This window comes from Bombyx mandarina, chromosome 24 (assembly GCF_030267445.1).
Source record: "Bombyx mandarina strain Sakado chromosome 24, ASM3026744v2".
Taxonomy (NCBI): domain Eukaryota; kingdom Metazoa; phylum Arthropoda; class Insecta; order Lepidoptera; family Bombycidae; genus Bombyx; species Bombyx mandarina.
In genome coordinates, this window is record NC_143230.1 from 10,632,583 (window position 1) to 10,654,452 (window position 21,870).

Below are 21,870 nucleotides of genomic sequence, written 5' to 3' on the forward strand. Positions count from 1 at the left end.
TATATTTTATACATCTATAGTTTCAACTATATGATGCATTGGAAATAGGACAGTCTTACAAGCTTCCTCGCAATGTTTTTCTTAATGTTTAAAACACTCGGTATTCAGTACAGGTAGATACCATAGGAACATAATGTTTCGTCGAAAACTCGTTGGTATGTACAAAGCACGGCTAAAATTCGAACCCCGTGCCCGATATCGGCAGTTCGGCACAGTAACTATTCACTAGACAATCGAGGCAATTTCATTAATTCAGGAGTTTTTTCAATCGTTCACTTTGTCACAACACTATTTTTATTTCATCAAAAACTGACAACACAGTAAACGTCAGTTTACTTCGTCTAATAAAAAATCCGACTATATGTTCAGTTCACTTATGTAGTGTTTTGAAATATTTCCAAAGATTCAACAACTTTCTAACTATAATTTATGATTGCTAGGTAGACTTTTTAAGTGATTTATTTAAGTATGAACCCTTCCCTAAAGCGACGAGGAACTATGCAAGGTACCTGTAACAATTCAAGTGTATAATAGCCGGCAAACTTCTTGAGCATTTGTTGACGTAGTGGGGGTAAGTTTGCGCATTGGTACACTCACGTGCAAAAATATTATTTACTCTGCGTCATAATGCAATTAAATTATTAAAATCAACATATGTATTTATTTATATATTTATTAGAACATCAACAAAAAATATAGGTTAATAATTGTAATAATTTAATCTTGGGGTAAAATAGATATTCCTTCTATTAAGTCAAAACTAGAGCTGTTGCCAGGTCTTCGTTCAGTTGAAGCGAAGCTGGTATTTGTAATTTTTTTTTCGTTATCATAATCTTGACCATTATCATCATCACTGTTTTCATCACCCGAGTCGCCATCATCGTGTTAAGTCGACATAGGGCTCATCGGTGTAGTTTACGACTCGGTCGGTTCGATCTTCTTTTTTTGTCTATAATTAATTATTTTTTGAAGATATTCGATTCGTAGTAATCGAATGTTACTTTTTTCAATTACCAGCTTCCGATTATTTTCTGTTTTTTTTTTCCATCTGAAGCCTAGCTCTTTCATAATTCGTCGTAAACTTCATTCCGAGCCATTAAAATGTATATCTTCTTTAAAATTTTCGAAGCCTTTTTATTACAGATTGAACGAAACTATCCATTCTAACTTTCTTCTTCCCTGATCTTTTCTTACCCGGAGTCCCAAGCACGATGAGCAAGCCAGAGCCTTTAGCTTCGTTAATAATGCACCTAACAGTACTCACTGATGTTTTTGTTGCTTCCGAAGTCTGTTTTACTTTTTCCATAATATCATTCTTCCCCTGTTTTATAATGAAGCAATATACGTCATACACAATTTTTCTACCCTTTCTTTTGAATACTCCACCAGTTTGTCGTGGCATAGTGTATTTTTTATAAAAAATCAACAAACACTCAACAAATAGCAATGGCAACAAAGTCAACAAGCAATTATAATAAAATATAACTTAACGATTAATAACGATAGATTTTTCACTGTACGCAAGCGTACTTTACGCAAGGTTCGACTGATCTACCAATAACGCGCTCGATACGATTTCCCCTGCCGTCGCGCCTCACCCTCACCACCAAAGTGATCTAAAATTCGGTTCTGCGCAGCCAAGGTCATTTGCTCACGATGTTTGCCGGTTACTATATCTGAGTTAACGAACAAAATAATAAATTTTATACAACGTTAAACAAAATAAAAATTGTCATGCTATTTCAGAAAATGAGACAAAAAGAGTAAAAAAGGTCTGTGATTATGGCGAAAAATGCTACAGAATGAATCCTGTACATTTCCGTGAATTTAGTCATCCGCATTGTAAGTAAAAAGTTTAAAAATTTTCTTGGATGTATGTGAAAAATGTAGTTTTTATTTTTGAATAGAACTCAGAAAAATCTTGCCTTAGTTAAAATTTGCAGTATTTTTAACTTTGATCAGAGTTTGAAGTCTTAACTGGAAAAGCAATAAGCCAAATCTGTTAAAAAGTTTCCGTGTTTCGATAACTCTTTGGTTAAACAACAGAAAAACAAATTAACAAGACAAAATAATAATCTTCGGTTCTCCTTTTTTTATTGCCTTTGTAGGTAGCTGAGCATACTGCCCACTTGATGGTAAGTGGTCACCGTTGATCATAGATCATTGCCAGGGGCACAGCCAAGTCGCTGCCTACCTCTCCCAATGATAAAAAATAATTGTAACTACTTGTAACTAGATAAACTGTAACTTTTGTAAATTGTAACTACGAAAAATTAAAGACAAACTTAAATCTAAATTGTAACTTAAAGGTTAAGGTTGACATTAATTTTTCGTTTACAATTGCCAACATTTCATTTACAGTTTTCAGCACTGTAGATTACCACATTAAACATAAAAAACTCAGCTGATTTACAATCCACTCAACTGATATAATTGCATTATTTTCCACAGTGGAATCTATTTTGGATAACCATGCCAGTGGTGGAGATTACCCTATCCCAGATAAATACAATCTCCAGAAGAAATTGATCACTGAACAGCTAGATCTTATAATCGAAAAGGGATTCTATGCTCCTCGGAACAATGTACAAAACAAGTAAATTGAAAAATATTCTGCACGTTCATGATTTTATTTATATTACTAAAGTTTTTCATGCGTAGTGTAAAACCAAGTCTTCATTTAAATAGGCTGGAGAATAGACTAGATAATTACACCATTGCTTTAGTTATTTGAGGGCTTTGAGGCATGCTTTAGATGTGTTTTTGTTTTAAAGTTCTGAAGTGGTGGTCACATACTGGAATACATAATGTGGGTTAGGCTCTCGCAAGATGGATTGATGACCTGTTGACGGTTGCGAATAGGGTTTGTTTGATGCGGCCTCATTTCTTGATCTCTGGCACAAACTTCACTGAATATGTACCCTCTGCTTGCTCTAACTAAATACATAGAAATATAAAAAAAAGAACTTGAATTATTAAGTATTCACTGTATTGTATATGACGTATTAACTGGTGCCAACAAAGAGGTCAGCTCCATTCAACTACTCAAGTCGGAATGTGTTGTGCGATAATAGTAACTCGTATTCATAGTAAGTAGAACAGTGGATGTAGGTATTTCCCGAATTCTCCTGAATACCCTATTAAAAAATTGTTTATAAGCATTGGAGTTATAACTATTAACTTTTACACATCTTAGTTAAATGAATAGTAGTACTGTAAAGACATGTTATTGTATAATCATCATTTCGCGAAATCGGCACGATACGAGAACCGTCACATCGTGGCCGCCGGTAACTACATTCCCGATCCTGCGGACTGAATGGTAAACAGTCGACCTCGCCCAAAACGCCTCATTTCGGATCCTCCCAATCCACTAACGGTGCTTTTAGGTACCTCAAGCATCGGTAATCGTTCTCGTCGAACCTGTTGCTTGCGACGAAGGGCTCGACGAGTAAATTAGCCCACAGACATAGCCTAGCTCTTGCTAGGGTTCGTATTAGCAATGTCGTCCAGTTTGAGCTCCGCGAGCTCACCTACTCTCCTGGTTACGCTGAAATGGTCTCCCAAGACCATCAGTAGACCTTAGGTAGGTTTTAAAAAATGCTTAATCATTACAGCCCAAAACAAATTGAGAACAAACAAGAAACAGACAGGGACAGACGAGAAGGGAAAAATGTGGAACCAGAGGCAAGTTCTGCTAGTCATCAAAAAGTACCGGACAAACCTGAGAATACAAAAATAATGTCTTTAAATAATGAAGCCATAATTAAGACACCTATCGATAGAGGGGGAGTTGTTAAAGAGAAATCCAGTTGTAAGTTATATTTAATCAGATAATTTTTTGAAGATACTGTAACCGTAGTTATAAAAGCTGTTGAACTAATTTTTTTTTTCTATTTTTTTTTGCTTAGATAATTGGACGAGCTCACAGCCCACCTGTTAAGTGATTACTGGAGCCCATAGACATCTACAACGTAAATGTGCCACCCACCTTGAGATAAGTTCTAAAGTCACAGTATAGTTACAACGGCTGCCCCACCCTTCAAACCGAAACGCATTACTGCTTCACGGCAGAAATAGTCAGGGTGGTGGTACCTATCAGTGCGGACTCACAAGAGGTCCTACCACCAGTAATTACGCAAATTATAAATTTGCGAGTTTGATTATTATTGCACGATGTTATTCCTTCACCGCGGAAGTCAATCGTGAACATTTGTCAAGTACGTATAGAAAAATTGGTTCTCTTTTAAATCCTCTTTAAATTGTTCTATCACTCTGAATTCTAAAAAGGTATGTACAGTGTAAACCTACACTAAATAAATTGGCCTTAAGAAGTAAATCTTTAGGTTTATTTTCAATATGGCAATTTTTTTGTTATGCTGTTATTGTTGCCAGTTTCTATCTATTACGTGAAAAATTGAGCTAATGAAATGAAGTTGAATCATTTGAAACTGTAATAAATTGAGATGAAATTAAGTGAAATGAAACGAGATGAGATGGAAGTCCTAGTGATATGGGGGGAATTTACTAGTGATGTTTGATAAATACACTGAATTATCGCTCTTCCCCCAAAATTCTCCCTTTTATGAATAGTAGTAGTTTTATTTTTCCAATTGGAAAGGCAAAGGTATCATACCATACAGCTTAATCTTTTATATATTTTTTATATGAAAAATGATATTATGAAATGAGATGAGATGATATGGGATGAAATATAATCTCAGTAAAATGGTGGTCAATTTACTGAGACTTTTTCAATGGACTCCGGAGGATCCAGAGAAGTTACGTTCAGCGGATTTGTTTCATTTTCCCACATTTGTGCACTTTCACAGTTATTAAACAGATAATTAATCACCGTTAGTTATTATACATTTAAATCTGAAGAAACACTAAATAGACAAAATTAAACAAATCACACAACTTCACTTCTCGCGTTCTCGCCAAAAAGCCCTCTCTTGTATAATTCTTTTTTTTTTTCAAACTGTAATTCTATTTTCAGACTCAGATTATCGTCCCATAATACCTCCGACTCGACGTGTAGAAGATTATTTGAACGTTGTAAGGCCTAAAGGGCGAATGGCTGCAAAGCACGAAGCCAGTGCGCCCTTTTATATTTTTTACACAACAATCACGGCGGCAAAGGAAACTCATTCGCAGCCGTTCTCTATAACATTCCAAGGTGAGTGACCTCCTACGGTGTTATGCGATCCTGGTACAATGAATACAGAAATTAGTTTTATTTATAGTTAAAACTGAAGCGTGTGTTTTGTGCATTATTTTTTTAAAACCTCTCGAACTATTTGGTGTTAAGTGGTCGTTGTAGCCCATAGACATCGCCACGTGAATACCATATACATTGAGACTTGAAGTTCAATATTAAATTGTAGGTATTATATTACGACGCACTGGGCAATATATATAAGGTATGTATGTTTGTTTGTCCTGAAAGAGTTTTTTTTATGGCTTAGATGGGTGGACGAGCTCATAGCCCACCTGATGTTAAGTGGTTACTTGGAGCCCATAGACATCTATGACGTAAATGCGCCATCTAGCTTGAGATATAAGTTCTAAGGTCTTAGTGTAGTTACAAAGGCTGCCCCACCCTTCAAACCGAAACGCATTACTGCGTCACGGCAGAAATAGGCAGCGTGCTGGTACCTACCCGCGCCGACTCAAGAGGTCCTACCACCAGTAAGACTACTACTATTAGTTACTAAGCCACTCATCCGATTGTGATAGAACTTGGTACAGGCGTCAGGATGCCGTCATGGTATCGTTAATGGACGGTAGGTGGCGCGAGTGTAGTCTCAACAAATCGATGTTCTTCAAGTAATTGATGAGCAGAACCGAAGACCTGGGCTTGGTTTAAATCGGGAGAGGGCTATGTCCAGCAGTGGTCACCTGTGGGCTGATTTTTGTGCTAATTTGGATTTTCATATCGAGGGGCCAAAAGCTGTTTGGTTTAAGACAGCCTTTCCCAAAGTGGGCGATAACGCCCTCTTGTGGGCGCTGCAGGCCTAAAGGGGGGTGGTAAGAGATCCAGAAAAAAATGGGGGCGTTGTGTAGAGGCTTGGGAGGCGATTTGTAATTTCTATCTAGGAGGACTCTTAGACACCGACTGAGCTCTTGCTATAGTGGTTTTAATTAGGTGAAAAAAGAGGGCGTTAAAAAAGAATTAATCTCAGTGTGGGCCATCCACAAAATAAGTTTGGGAACCCGTGGCTTAAGCGACATTTCGCTTAGCACGCGACATTTATCTTTGTAATTAAAGGTCCGTTTTATTTGTTATTAGCATCGACAGTTCGATGTTTTTAATTGAACTTCAATTAAGTACTCCATTGAAATAGCTGAAGAAGGTTTTTAAGCTATTGCATAGCTTTTATCGCGGGTTTTGAGCGCGGCAACCGAATCAAGAAATTCCGTAACGAAAATAAAAACTAACAACCCCACTTCGCCTACCATGTAATTAGCTCGCGTTCAACACATACACACATTGCGCTTGTGTAGTGTTTGTGAATAAGCGCGCGGTGTGACGTCGCACTGCATGTGCATCACGAAAAGTCTGCCATCTCTCTCTCACGCTGTCTAGCTTATGAGTGTGAAGGGGACAGTTAATGTTTTGATTTGGTTAATGTTTATAAATATAGCGTGGTATTATTTTATTATTGTTTAAATATTAAATTATTATTGTCTAATTATAATTGCGTAAGTTGATAAAAAATGCTATGCAATAGCTTTACCGCGGCAGTCCCCGAGTGCCGCACGTCTTTTTTTTGTTATAATGTTATTTTCAATTTTTAACCTTTAAATAGTTCTCCTGTAGAGTTCAAAAGTGTCCCTTAAATCAAATAGCCTTTCACTTCTCTATAATATTAAGTAAATACTTTGTTTTTCCGCAGAAATTTTAGATAGAAGCTTAGGCGAGTTGAAATGTTCGTTGCAAATCAATTTTATGGTCGAGCTTGGATGGCTCTTGGCTCAGTACTACTTCGCTGGTTACAGGTAGATTTGTTTAAAGTGTATACTAAAAATATTATTATCTATTATCTATAAATACAAAAATGAATTGCTGTTCGTTAGTCTCGCTAAAACTCGAGAACGGCTGGACCGATTTGACTAATTTTGGTCTTGAATTATTTGTGGAAGTCCAGAGAAGGTTTAAAAGGTAAATAAATATGAAAATGCTCTGAATTAAACAAAAATAACAATTTTGTTTTTCCTTTGATATCCCCCCGTCGGACGGATTTCTTTTGTTTGTTTTAAGTTTATTTTATACAAAAGTTTAGGTTTTTTATTTATTGGTTGAGGCACTACGAAGTCCGTCCGTACTATATGGAACCACTGAATGCATCCACAGTGTGTTTCCAGATATGTTTGACAGTTTTCCGGGCGTTATAACATGTTTTCCAAAAGAGGTTTGCGGTTACTCGGCAGTGGACCGCATCTTGGCTATGCCCCTGGCATTGCTAACGTCGATGACTTGCTGTGACCACTTATCGTCAAATAGACCTTTAGGTAGGTAAAGAAATCAGACGGACCGTGCACTTGTGGAGAGTACTTAACGGTAGGCAGAAGGCTTCGAAGTGAGATTTCTTTGAATTCATTATGTCCTAGTACTTTTATCTAGACTAGTAGACGGCTTGGAGGCTTGTGGAGAGTACTTAACGGTAGGCAGAAAGAAGGCTTCCAAGTAAAATCTCTTTGAATTCATAATGTCCTAGTATTTTATCTAGACTAGTAGACAGCTTGGAGGCTTATGGAGAGTACTTAACGGTAGGCAGAAGGCTTCCAAGTGAGATCTCTTTGAATTCATTATGTCCTAGTACTTTATTTAGACTAGTAGACAGCTTGGCTCTGCCCCTGGCATTGCTGAAGTCCATGGGCGACGGTAACCACTCACCATCAGGTGGGCCGTATGCTCGTCTACCTTCAAGGGCATTAAAAAAAAAGGACTCTGGATACTCTAAGGTCTTCAGATCTGTCTCTGAATTTTTTAGCGAGAAGAAGCTAACGATATTGTACGGTGAGGATTCTCAGGATTTAAGGACGATCAGTCAGAAGAAGCCACACGTTGACGCTCATCTGGTGCCGATGGCGACTCCATTCGGTAAACATCACACGTAAGATTTGTAAATTATTTTAAACATCCTTTAACTATACATACTAGTATATAATAATAAATATTTATTAATACGTGAAGCAAAAACTTTGTATCCCTTTTTACGAAAATTGCGCGGACGGAGGAGTATGAAATTTTCCACACTTAAAGAGAATATAGAGAAGTGCACAATGCTAAGATTTTTTTTAAATAGTGCATAAAAGATACATTAAATCAATAAAGAAAACTTTACACACACTACCATGTATTTGACGCACACACGCATGCGTTGCATTTATTGTCAAACTTTTGTTCTTGACGTCTGTGGTCAAATTGAGAATAGATTAAATATTGTTTGTCTTTGTTATTATTTGTTATAGTGTAGTCTTGGCGAAATTTGTGATTATAGAAGTATAAAATACAATCATAATAGTGTACAAACTTACAATTACAATTAATTATAGTCGAGTTCGTTTTATTTGTTGATATTGAAATTAAAAAAAAAACTTTTAAATTTAATTATACTAAAACTTTAAACAGTCTTTAGAAAAACACATGTGAAGTTCACATGCGGTACAAGTGAAGCCGTCAGAAGCATTCTATTTCATTCTCTCGCAGGCAAAACCTTATAAATACAAACGTTTGCCTCTTTTTAGCTTAATCCAGTTACAAAAATATACCAGATTTAGAATTTTAGGTGTCGAATTTGGATCGAGCTTAAGTGGATCTTAGCATTAGCATTTAGATGTAGAATTAGATCCGGTAGATGACGCTGCAATTGAATTCCAAGATCTATTTTCAGGGCTGGAAAAAAATGTCTTTCCTGTACGATAGTAACCTATAATTTATTTCTAGTATTCCTCATTCGAAAGAAATAAGTCACCTCTTAACGATTTATGTATTCCTGGTACATAAGAAATGTACACTAGTAAGCTTTTTGCGGTTCATAGACTGGCAGAAAAGATCTAGAGTCCCGTCTGGTGGTAAGTGGTAACCATTGACATTGACAACATGACTTTGAGACAAGAGGTCGATGACTCAAAAAAAAATATTTTTATTTTTTGTACCTCTAAAGTAAATATTATAGTGAAAGAGATAGACAGAGTTAGAGAGAGAGAGAGAGACAAAGATGATTTGCTCCAAAAATCAATGGTTAATATAAATTTTTTACGCCATATAAATTGAAATAAAGTGGCTTGGGTTTTTTCAGTAAAATGATGATCTTGTGTTACGAAGACGGGTCACTTCGCGTTGTAGTATCGACAGCCAATCTGTATATTGATGACTGGGAGAACAGAACGCAAGGGTGAGTCTGCCTCAGAATTCTATTATAGTTTTTTTTCAGTATGGCAACTGGATTTTTGCGCTGCCATTGTTGCCAGAGTTTATAAAAACTCAATTGTTATTATTTTAAAGAATAGACAAGGCTGTATGAGCTAAGTTCCCTTTGCCTTCCCAAGTTCATTATGATTGGGAAAATTAATAAAAATAATAATAATCAATTATTATTATGGAGGGTAGAGGAAAGGAGTACAGTCTTGTATAGAAGGAAATTTGATAAAGTGGTCACCAGTGAACAGCGAGTTATTGTTGGAGGACTCACCGAAATGGCTCTAGTGTAGCAAGTGGAAATGATATGAATATAGCAGTTTTAAACGGAGTGAAGTGAGCTAGGTTGAAAAATTTATCATTATTCGTGCATTGTGTAGTTAAAAATATGCTATATTTAAAATATCAAATATCTATTTTGACTAGTGTTCCCCGCAGTAGTCGAAATTCGACTATAGTTAATTGAAGTTAAAAGTTTAAACATTATTATGGTTCTATTGTCAAACATAATAATACAGATATTACCTAATATATTCTATAAAATGCAGATTTCACCAAAACTACAATATCGACAAATAATATTAAAGACAAAAAATATTAATCTATTCTCAAATTGACCACAGACTTTAAACAATAACAAAAGTTTCACAATTGACAATACACAAAGAGTATATTTATACATATGTGTTGTGTCAAATACATGGAAGTGTGTGTAATATTTCCTTTATTGATTTAATGTATTTTTTATGCATAATAAAAAAAAATTGCATTGTGCACTTCTTCTCTATGTTTCCTATAAGTTTGGGAAATTTCATACTCCTCCGTTCGCGCAATTTTCGTAAAAAGGGCTACAAAGTTTTTGCTTCACGTATTAATATATAGATTACCATTTACATAGGAATTGTTTCTTTCCTTCTTAATTTAGTATCCTACTCTAATAGTCTATGGCGCTGTTTTTGAATCTTTCCACTTGCTATAGTGGCGCCATCTTCACTCGCTCCGTTTCAGCCGACACTATTTAGTACACTGAGCGGGTGCTCCTTATTTCTACCCTCCATGTGGGGATACTTAACCGACAAAGGGAAGATCTTCCACCGAGCGGGTGATCTTTGCTCGGTAGACCGACGGTCCGAATGTTGTTGTTCGGAAATTGTATATATGTAAGCTTATCTTGAAAATGTCGTAAGCGAGATTCAGGCATCTGTCAAATATCTTCTGTTGTGTGATGGCTACCCGCCACACTCCATAATTATTATGTAAATTACGTACACTGTTATATGAAAAATTGTTCGGAATTATGCGAAGTTGGCTAACTTGAAATCGTAATCCGATGGAATGAAATGTCGTCTCAGTAATATGATGGGAAGTTTTTTCGAAGAACTCGAAAAGTCACCTCTGGAGACTATTATCCATCGTTGACGTTGGAACCCGGAAAGAAATCGCACAACTTCGCTCCTCGTTTTCCCGCCAAAATCATTTTTGACGTTTGGGTAAAGTGACAGAAATTGCGGCACGGGAATCGGGTTGTTTTGCCAATGTAATATTTCTGTACATGTAACTTAGGGTGGCTTATTCACTGCTTAGTATTCGTTAAGGTGTTGAGCAAGGCGACTAAGGGTGTCATTGGTGAATGGGCAGCAGCAATTACTGGTGGCGTATTGTGAGATACTGTTGACATTTCGACCTCATGTCAACGTGACGTGACCTCAAATTCGCGGCGGTTGTCACATCAACGGGCTCCGGTAACAATTAAACGAATAAAAATAAAATAATACTAACCCGATATAATATTTATTTCGGTCTTGATTCAACAGTATTGTTTTTTTTAGTCTGTGGTTCAGTCCAAAATGCCCAGAGTTGCCGCCGGAAGCGATGCCTCATGATGGAGAGTCCCCTACGATGTTCAAAAAGTCTCTGTTGCGCTATTTGAATCACTATCATATGCCTCATCTCACCTACTACGTTGAAAGAGTGAAGAGATCGGATTTTAGTCATATTAAGTAAGTGAATATTGGAATAATTGAAACCTTGAAAAAAAAAGGTTCCGAAATATCGATTTTAATTCTTTTTAGTGCTGACCTTATATTCACATATTTTGCAGAAATTGATAAAAGATTTTTGAAATAAAATTTACCTTATAAAAACAATAATTATTTCGATTAAAAAACAATCATGTTATTACCTACCTTTTTAGATCGATACCTATAATCAAACTGTGCAAAAAGTCAGTATTACGACGCTCCGCGCTTTATACGTATTAATAGATAGTCGATCTACACACGATTTGCGCTCAAAGGATTAAACAAGTGTGACCAGAAATAAAATGATTTTGTTCCATGTAAACTTTCACAAGTCGTGACGTCATACGTGGTTACAGAAAATATAATATTCGCGAATGACGTTAATAATAAAAATACTTTTTAAAAATTAACATATTTAGAACTTTTATTAGTTTCTGTTTGAAAATACCACTTGATTTTTTCTTTTCTTTAAAATCTAATATCCTTATGGTGACATGGTCTGTCAGATGCAAAGTGGTCATCGTGGTCCGTTCATATACCTACGAAACATTCAAAATTTCAGTGTTTTCTTAGTAGCATCGGCTCCTGGATCTCATTTTGACATGGACTGGGGCATGACCCGTGTGGGCTCATTACTGCGGCAGCATTGCTGTATACCACCCGAGGAACAGCTGCAGTGGCCTCTGGTGGCACAGGCCAGCAGCCTGGGTAGTTACGGCAAGGATCCGAAGGTGGGTAGTGGAAAACGAGATGCAGGGAAATTTGGGCGAGGTACCAGGATCACATGAAATCAAAGAGTTTTTCGTGTTCTATTTGAATTCGACTTTTATTTATTGTTGTTAATAAGTAAATTCGACTTTTAGAGTAAAGTTCGAAAATATTCAAATTTTTGCGATGTAGTAACACTAACTAGTGTCATTGGCTACTATTGTGGCAAAGGTAATCCAGATAATTTAGATATGTCAATTAATAATAATGTGTTTGTTGCTTTGTATATATTTGTAACATCAAAGTACCAGGGCTTTATAATTCTAAGAAAGTAATGTTTTGTTTGCAGCTCTGGTTGACCGGAGATTTCCTTCACAACTTCACGAAAATCAAGAACCAATCGCAGATGTTGTCGTCTCCGCCTACTTTGAAACTGATTTATCCATCTTTAGGTAAGATAATCGTTTTCATACGAATCGATATGGATATGTATCGATTGAGTAATTGTTATGCTAAATATTGTTTTATGTTTACAGAAAACGTCAAACAATCTCACGACGATTTGTTAGGAGGCGGTTGCCTGCCTTACGCAGCCGAAGCGCATTCGAAACAACCTTGGCTAAATAGCTTTTTATAGTGAGCATATCATTATTAACCTTCTCATAATTCATGCCCTCCTAGTACCACAATCTATAATTAATCGAAAATAATATGATAAAATTATTATTATAAATCTCTTAAAGTTTTAGTTTTTTGCTTTTCTAGTGAGGACGGATGAGCATACGACTCACCTGTTGATGAGTGGTCGTCGTTTGTTAAGTTACTTAATTACGGCAATTGTAGGATCGATAAGATTGGATCTTATGGCAGGACGTGTCTGTCGAATGGGAGTTTTAAGGTGTGAGTAAAAAGAGATGTTAGAAAGGGACGGAGGTAGGAAGCAAGATGGCGTAGAAGATTGAGTGAGCGGTATGTAAAGCTAAACCTGTGCATCAAAGCCTTATTTACCCGCCACGATCCTAATTCTACACGTTTGTTGGCGTTGTTGGAATAAGAATAGTTTTTGAAGTAAAACTTCTTTATGTACGCTAGACTTGGGGAGTAACCTGGTGGATGCGTGACGATAGCGTTACGAAAAGTGCGAAGCGAACGGAAGTTGAGAGGGAAATATAAGTTAGTGAATATAGAAAGAAAGAGAGAGAGAGGTGCGAGCACACATTTTCTTTCTCTCTTTCTCTTATAGCCTTTCTCGTATAACTAAGACACATTGCAGGCCTTTCCCCCTGATCCACTAACGGTGCTTTTAGGTACTTCAAGCACCGGTCACCGTTCTCGTCAATCCCGTCGCTTGCGACGAAGGGCTCGACGAGTAAATTAACCCACAGACACAGCCCACTGAGTTTCTCGCCGGATCTTCTCAGTGGGTCGCGTTTCCGATCCGGTGGTAGATTCTGCGAAGCACGGCTCTTGCTAGGGTTCGTGTTAGCAACGTCGTCAGGTTTGAGCCCCGTGAGCCTCTCAAGCTCTCTCAAGGCTACCAGCTTAGGTAGGAAAAAAAGGCCTTTTCTCTGGTTGATGCACTCAAACAAAATGTTGACAGTGAATATTGACACCGGTAACCGTGTGGGACAACTTGCAGTCAATGGCGAGCTGCGTCCACGAATCGAAACCGGGCGATGCCCCACATAAAGTCCTACACCCGGGTGTCGAAGGACGGCAGGAAGGCAGCGTACTACCTGCTCACGTCGGGGAACGTCAGCAAGGCGGCCTGGGGCTCGACGAACAAAGGAAACGGAGCGCTCAGGATAATGAGTTACGAAGCCGGCGTGCTGTTCCTGCCAAAGTTTGTTGTGAGTTAAGACATATACTTCTTCATCGTTATGTTCTCCTGGTACATTTTTTGGAATATTAAATTTTCTCTACGCATATATGCTCTCCTGATTGCATGTTTTATTTCGTAGTCGGATTTTAAAGTCCATTTTGATGTTAAGTGATTCGTCATCGGAGTCCGTAGATTGAATTTCGTCTCAATCAATTAAGCTACGAAGCTGGCGTGTTGTTCTTACCAAACTACGTTGTGGGAGTTGAAATACATACTTCTTCATCGTTATGTTCTCCTGGTACATTTTTTTGAACATGTTTCGTTTTTATACGTAATACCTCTTCGTTGCTATGTTCTCCTAGTTATATGATTTATTTTAAAGTCCATTTTGATGTTAAGTGGTCATCGGTGTCCAGAGGTTTAATGTTATCTCCATCAGTGAGCTACGACGAAGCTGACGTGTTGTTCTTACCAAACTACGTTGTGGGAGTTGAAGTACATACTTCTTCATCGTTATGTTCTACTGGTACATTTTTTTGAACATGTTTCGTTTTTATACGTATACCTCTTCGTTGCTAAGTTATATGATTTATTTTAAAGCCCATTTTGATGTTAAGTGGTTATCGGTGTCCATAGATTTAATGTTGTCTCCGTCCTGGAGATATGAGATCGAAATCTGGTTCAATTTGCTGCTACGACTATCACAAATGTAATTAATTATTTAGACATATTTTTACAGTTGTAATGAAATATTTGTTATGGAAATTAATATGTGATTAAAGTGACATTTACAATGATACTGTGTTCCCGGCATTTCTGACGTTCATGAGCCGCGGGTACCATTCAGTATCAGATGGGCCGTTCGCTCGTCTTCCAACAAAGGCAATAAAGAGAAATCTCTAGCTTCAATTTTACACATCAAACTTTACAAGACTTCTTTATCTTTATGTTATCCTAGTATTTACGTATTAGATTCAATATATTGTTTGCTCTGCCTGTTTATGCCAATTTACACCAGAAATGCCATTTTTTTGCACAGACCAACGAAGATTACTTCTCTCGGGAACAAAACGTCCGGAACCGGCTTATCGTGCCATACGACTTACCGCCAGTCAAATATACAGATGGCATGTCGCCCTGGGTCTCTGATTACATCATGTGAAGAAGTAGAAGAAGATTACATCATGATTGACTTGAAGACTCGACACTAGAGGCGCGCTCTCAAATTTCATTCGATCCCTAAAACACAGGAATTAGAAATCGATTTCAGAATTAAAAAAAGAATACACTAGTGTCGAGAAACATATTTGGTTTTTGTTCAATAAAATAATTGGTGTTTATTTATTTCTATTTAGTTTATTGCATTAGTGGGCAAGTGGTATGATGGTTAGTTACCATAGCTCATAACGCCAAGACAATGCCAAGCGCCCGTCTGAGGAATCTCGTCAAATCTGAAGGTCATGTGGTCATCATCATCATAATCGGTTGCTCTTGGCAGAGCAGTCGTGGTCATGTGGAATTCTTGCTCATTAAAGCCTTAACAGATGTTTTCCACAGTTCGCGAACCGAGGCCCGGCGCACACACTCGTTAAGTGGGGTTTCAGTAAGGTCTTCCATATAATCATGTGGTAGTGCTTTTTTTTTTATGATTGAAGGATTACTGGTGGCCCGGAGGCCTTTCCAGTTTCACCAGGACAGGTGGGTGAGCAAAGGCTCAGCCAGGAGGGGTGGGATTTGCTAACAGCTACCCGAGCGCCTCCGAAGGAGACCTAACAACTCAAGAGTAGCTGCTTCGCGAATGAATCTACTACCGGATCGGAATCGCGACCCGCTGAGAAGATCCGGCGAGAAACTCAGCGAGCTGATTCATGGGTTAGGTTGCACGGCGAACTCTTTGTCGAGTTCGACGAGTACGGTTACCGAGGTCCCTAAGCCTGCTCCTAGAGCTGAAGGGGTCTAGTGCAAAGGTTATTGGATCTGATGGATCCGTAAGGACGTGTGTAGGGCGTCGACGGTGACTGGCTCCTGCATGATCAGGATTCGGGGAGTAGTCAGCGGCGGCTACGATAAGGCGATTATCATGACGGTGGTAGTGCTCTGGAAACACCGTGGTGAGGGATCATGCCAGAGCGGGAAGGTTCTTGGAAACAAGGTCTCTGGAGACGCAATGTGGATGAACGTAGTCCTTAGGTATTATTATGTGAGAGTAATGGTAAAAGTAAGTCGCATGGTCAACTTACCCTGACTAAAATTACTTGTAGATGCTGATTTTTTTTAAATTTTTTTTTTATTGCTTAGATGGGTGGACGAGCTCACAGCCCACCTGGTGTTATGTGGTTACTGAAGCCCATGGACATCTACAACGTAATGCGCCACACACCTGGAGATATAAGTTCTAAGGTCTCTGTATAGTTACAACGGCTGTCCCACCCTTCAAACCGAAACGCATGATATACATACATCATTTATATATCTATAATAAGGAAAGAAATAAGGAAAGATTTATTTGTTTGTTTGTATTGAATAGGCTCTGAAACTACTGAACCGATTTGAAAAATTCTTTCACTTTTTGGAAGCTACACTATTCCCGAGTGACATCTGTTTTGAAAAAAATTAGGGATCCTTACTAAAACTCCAATAATGTAACCCAAGGTGTAAAAAAATTACCCAAAAATGTTCTTTACATCGCGTGCCCTGCGAAAACTATTGATGATAGAAAAAAATAATGTACTATGACTTTGTAGAACGCATTATTATTTACAAAAAGTGTCGCGACAGCATACGTCTAACTACAATTTGTTCTTTTATTTAAAAAAATAAAACAACGTCAAATATCGTTGAAATTTTTGTTAAAGACCCGAGCGGAACCGGAGCGGGCTGCTAGTGTATATATGAAAGCGTAAAAGATAACTCAAATTTGTATGCAGTTGGAACAGCGCCCCTAGCGGCAAACGTAGGCAAACGTTCGAACTCCATACAAACTTGAGTTAACTTTTACGCTATCGAGAACGTTAAAAAACTCGCACTAAGCTGAAACTCGCACTGAACGTTAAAATGGAACATACGGTATAAAGAACAGAGGTCCCTCCAGTAGTTGATTCTGCGAAGCACTGCTCTTGCTAGGGCTAGTGTTAGCAAACTCTCTCAGGTTGAGCCCGTGAGCTCACCTACCAGTCCGGGCGCAGCTGGAATAGCCCCTTAGGCTACTAGTGAATAGGTTGGGTTTACGACTGGTAGGACGTCTTGTGAGTCCGCGCGGGTAGGTACCACCGCCCTGCCTATTGCAGCCGTGAAGCAGTAATGCTTTTTGGTTTGAAGGGTGGGGCAGCCGTTGTAACTATACTTGAGACCTTAGAACTTATATCTCAAGGTGGGTGGCGCCATTTACGTTATAGTTGTCTATAGGCTACAGTAACCGCTTAACACCAGGTGGGCTGTGAGATCGTCCACCCATCTAAGCAATAAAAAAAATTAGTTATCATTTCCAGGGTAAAGTTGATTGCAACTGGTTGAAGTTACCGGGCACACCTAAAAGACACGATGCCCGGTCACATTACTTTAAGGAATTACGTAAAGAGAACTTGCAGCTTTCACCCATCTAAACAACAAAAATAAAAATACGGGAAAATCTAGGCCGCCATCATAAGGGTCTACTCCCCCATACAAATAGCGGGTATTTCACAAAAATCTAAGAGGTCCACTGAAATCCAATAAAAATGCATATATGTATTTAATTGAATTAAGTTTTTATAACACAATTCTTAGTATTAGTATTGTGTTGAAATTCATTATGTAGACTAGACAGTGGATTGCGTGAACAAATGCGACTTCATTAAACTCGCTACGTACCTACTCACACGCAACATTACCAAACTATTATAATGCTATTCTCAGTAAACACGGTTCAATGAACTCTTTTTCCTACCTAAGCTGATGGTCTAGAGCAGGGATTCCCAAACTTATTTTATTTACTGCCCACTTTGAGAATAAATTATTTTTTAGCGTCCCCATTCTATCATCTACTTTAAGACCACTATAGCGAGAGCTCAGTCGGTATCTAAGAGTCCTCTTAGATAAAAATACATATCGCCCCTAAACTTCTACACAGTGCCCCCAATTTTTTTCTGGGTCTCTTACCGCCCCCCTTTAGGCCTGCAGCGCCCACAAGGGGGCGTTATCGCCCACTTTGGGAAAGGCTGGTCTAGAGGGAACATATCGGCGTAACCGGGCGAGTAGGTGTGCTCACGGGGCTCAAACCTGATGACGTTGCTAACACGAACCCTAGCAAGAGCTGTGCTTCGCAGAATCTACCACCGGATCAGAAACGTGACCCACTGAGAAGATCCGGCGAGAAACTCAGTGGGCTGTGTCTATGGGTTAATTTACTCGCCGAGCCCTTCGTCGCAAGCGACGGGTTCGGCGAGCACGATGACCGGTACTTATGGTACCAAAAAGCACCAGAGATCGGGAGACGAGCACATAGGCCGTCATCTGAGAGACTTTTCTAACTTAAGCCGTAGTAAGAGCAAGTAATTCGCTGAATCTACCACCGGATCGGAATCGCGACTTCTCGAGGAGATCCGGCGAGAAACTAGAGCAATGAATGGTGCTTAGAATGAAAAGTACCGAGAATCCATCGAGAGGGTATTGTCAGGACTTTTTGATCCATAGGCTGTTGCGTTCAAGTTCGAAAAACTCAGTGGCCCTTCGTCGCAAGCGACGGGTTCGACGAGTAAATTAACCCACACAGTAAATTAGCGTTCTAATTCGAAGTTAAAGAGCTTATAGCAGCGGTGCCTGATCGTTCTTACGGTTATTGGAAAAAATCTGGTATCCTGTACAACGGGTGGTTTAGAAGGCGTCATGGCCTAAAGCAGTGGTCGTCATATTTTTCTAGTCAAGGGCCACATAAGACAATGTGAGCTTTAGTTGACCACCACTCAATTGACATATTTATTGATATCAAGCGTCAAAAGGCGATTGTCCCATAGATAAATCAATTATAATTATTATTTATGCAACGTGGGTAGCTTATTAATTAGGAATTGGCGTGAAAACATATCTGTAATGAAAAAGATGGTAAATATATTATATCAGTATTTTTGTTTCTATTAAAAGTGTTTGCTCTGCCTTGGGCCGCAGTTTCACGACTGCGGGCCTAAAGGATAAGACGTCCGGTGCATTCGTGTGTAGCGATGCACCGGTGTTCGAATCCCGCAGGCGGGTACCAATTTTTCTAATGAAATACGTACTTAACAAATGTTCACGATTAACTTCCACGGTGAAGGAATAACATCGTGTAATAAAAATCAAACCCGCAAACTTATAATTTGCCTAATTACTGGTGGTAGGACCTCTTGTGAGTCCGCGCGGATAGGTACCACTAACCTGCCTATTTCTGCCGTGAAGCAGTAATGCGTTTCGGTTTGAATGGTGGGGCAGCCGTTGTAACTATACTTGAGACCATAGAACTTATATCTCAAGGTGGGTGGAGTATTTACGTTGTAGATGTCTATGGGCTCCAGTTGTTTAGAGCAATTCTAAACATGAAGTTTTTATTACTATTTTTTGAATTCTGAAATAGAATAATAATTCTGACAAAACAGTCATTGTAAATCAATCAACAATTCAGGTCGTACGTGCACGTGTTGTAACTAATTAAAATAAAATAAAAATAATCTTCTCTCTAAATATATCAAATTATTGAAGCGACCAGCACAAAATACAGTCCACGCTCTACACACCAGTAACCACTTAAAAGCAGGTAGGCTGTGAGCTCATCTACCCATGCAATAAAAAAAGCTAAGCATACTGGTATGCGATCGCTAATAGATATTTTTTAGCCACTGGTCATTTAAATACTGCCAATGTAGTTTGCTATTGCGCAACTTGAGATCGGGTTTTTAAAGCAAAAATTCCCAGCCACATAAAGCCGCTTATCATGGCGGGGGCGGAACCCCGGGCTATGCAGTGGGATGAAATCCATATTCCTTACCATGGTTCAAACTATTTCAATACCGAATTGCGTCAGAATCGGTAGCGTGCTCTTGACGTGAAAACATAACAGAATTTCGTATATAAAGTGCATTGTAATGCATTATTGCTGTTCAACTCAAAACAACAAATCGAAGATCTCAATCAGGTTACAGTGCAAATAACACTCGGTACATCAATGTTAGAGGTCTTTATTTTCATGTTGGAACGTCATTCTCAAAATGTACATGATAATTATGTAAAAGGTTTTATTTTTATTTACGTAATTATTTTATTTTATTTATATTAAATAACTAGCGACCCGCCCTCGCTTCGCTTCGGAAACATTAAAACACACATGAAACAAAAAAATAAAATAAAAAAAACAATTAAAAAAAGTAGCCATCTTCATCAGGGACAATGTCGGCTTCTAATGGAAAAAGAATTTTTCAAATCGGTCCAGTAGTTTCGGAGCCTATTCGAAACAAACAAACAAACAAATCTTTCCTCTTTATAATATTAGTATAGATATATTGTATTATTTGGTGGTAATGAACGTACTACTTACTTAGTATATCAGAGGAAGTGTGAAAGTAGCCCCGGTAATTAACAAACTAAAGAGCGGACGGTTAGCGTGGTGTGGACATGTGATGCGTAGAGAGGAGATCCATGTGACTAGGAGAAGTATGGAAATGATAGTGCAGGGTAGAGGGGGAAGAGGTCGACTGAAGAAGACATGGATGGAGTGTGTGAATGACGATATGAGAGAGAAAAGAGTGAGTGTTGAGATGACGGCTGATAGAAATTCACTCTGTCGACCCGCGCTGGGGCTCGTGATAAATACTTACAACTTTCAGCGAAGTACAAATTAAAACTCTATTAAGCACTTAAAACACTTTACAATTCGCAATTCGCTTCTTCTGCTTCGCTTCAGGTGATCAGATTGCTGTTTCGCTTCGAGTAGAACCGACTACTAACTGCTTTAATGTTTGATTTTTTTCCTGCCTATGCTGATAGCCTTGAGAGGCTATTTCAGCTTCACGCTATCGTATAGGTGAGTTCACGGGGCTCAAGCTGGGAGTGTTGCTAACACTGGCTCTAGCAAGAGCAGTGTTTCGCCGAATCTACCACCGGACCGAAAGCGCGACCCACTGAGAAGATCCGGCGAGAAACTCAGTGGGCAGAACTTTCATGTCATCTTCGCAACGCTCTTATAATCGACACGACAAGTATACAGTTATCGAGAACATTCAGGATAGGGCGAGTCGTTTCTATATGTGTTTCCGCTATTTGATAATAGATGGCGTTACACTTCTCGAGCGATCCATTATTTCGACGCCCGATCAACTAGACAATTCGCACACGCGTCAAGGAACGGTGACGATACAATAATATTACTACTTTTGTCTAATAACAATAGGATAAACAAAATGGTCGTTTTCTTTTCCCGCCGTCTTTTTCTCCTCCTCCTTGCATCGTGTTCCTCAGTGGTGAGGGTTGTGACCTTTACGGAGCACGTGTTTGGACTATTTGGACTATGAAAGGACTTCATTCTTTCCCGTCCTCTGAGCAGTGGATAGCGACATTAATGCTGGAGTCCAATGTCGTCTTAATTTGATTGGATCAGCGCATGGGGCAGGCCTCTTTTCTTCTACTTACCGGTGATGAGTAGTTTTGCAAGATCATCACCCTTTTTCCTCACAACTTTACACAGAAGTAAATGTTTAATTTCGAACAATATTAAGGATAATCTTACAAGACCCAAACGTAGGTTGCATTACCAATTAATTCCGGCACATTTGGACATTTGAAAATTAAATTTAATCTCAGTACAAATGCACACGTGTCAAGGACTATAGACAGTATAATAATTTTAGAAGTTCACTCTAAAATTGAATCTTCGATTTGCTATCGACGCG

At 38.6% G+C, this 21,870-nt stretch overlaps 1 protein-coding gene across 1 annotated transcript; it reads left to right on the plus strand.

Moving 5' to 3' along the window:
- The first annotated feature begins 333 nt into the window (after nt 1-333).
- gkt (tyrosyl-DNA phosphodiesterase glaikit) lies at nt 334-15,322 on the plus strand. Its single transcript, XM_028175059.2, has 14 exons — nt 334-505; nt 1,747-1,842; nt 2,452-2,596; nt 3,618-3,814; nt 5,000-5,179; nt 6,900-7,002; nt 7,998-8,120; nt 9,309-9,404; nt 11,257-11,427; nt 12,011-12,179; nt 12,506-12,608; nt 12,693-12,792; nt 13,796-14,006; nt 15,018-15,322. Exons 1-14 carry the CDS (start codon nt 469-471, stop codon nt 15,138-15,140), a joined length of 1,854 nt encoding a protein of 617 aa, XP_028030860.2. The 5' UTR covers nt 334-468; the 3' UTR covers nt 15,141-15,322.
- Nucleotides 15,323-21,870: the final 6,548 nt, after the last annotated feature.

Coding starts and splice junctions, on each gene's coding strand:
- gkt (XM_028175059.2), top strand. CDS start 469: ATGAACCCTTCCCTAAAGCGACGAGGAACTATGCAAG. Junction 11,428..12,010: donor TCGGATTTTAGTCATATTAA/GTAAGTGAATAT, acceptor TCAAAATTTCAG/TGTTTTCTTAGTAGCATCGG. Junction 12,180..12,505: donor GTTACGGCAAGGATCCGAAG/GTGGGTAGTGGA, acceptor TTTTGTTTGCAG/CTCTGGTTGACCGGAGATTT.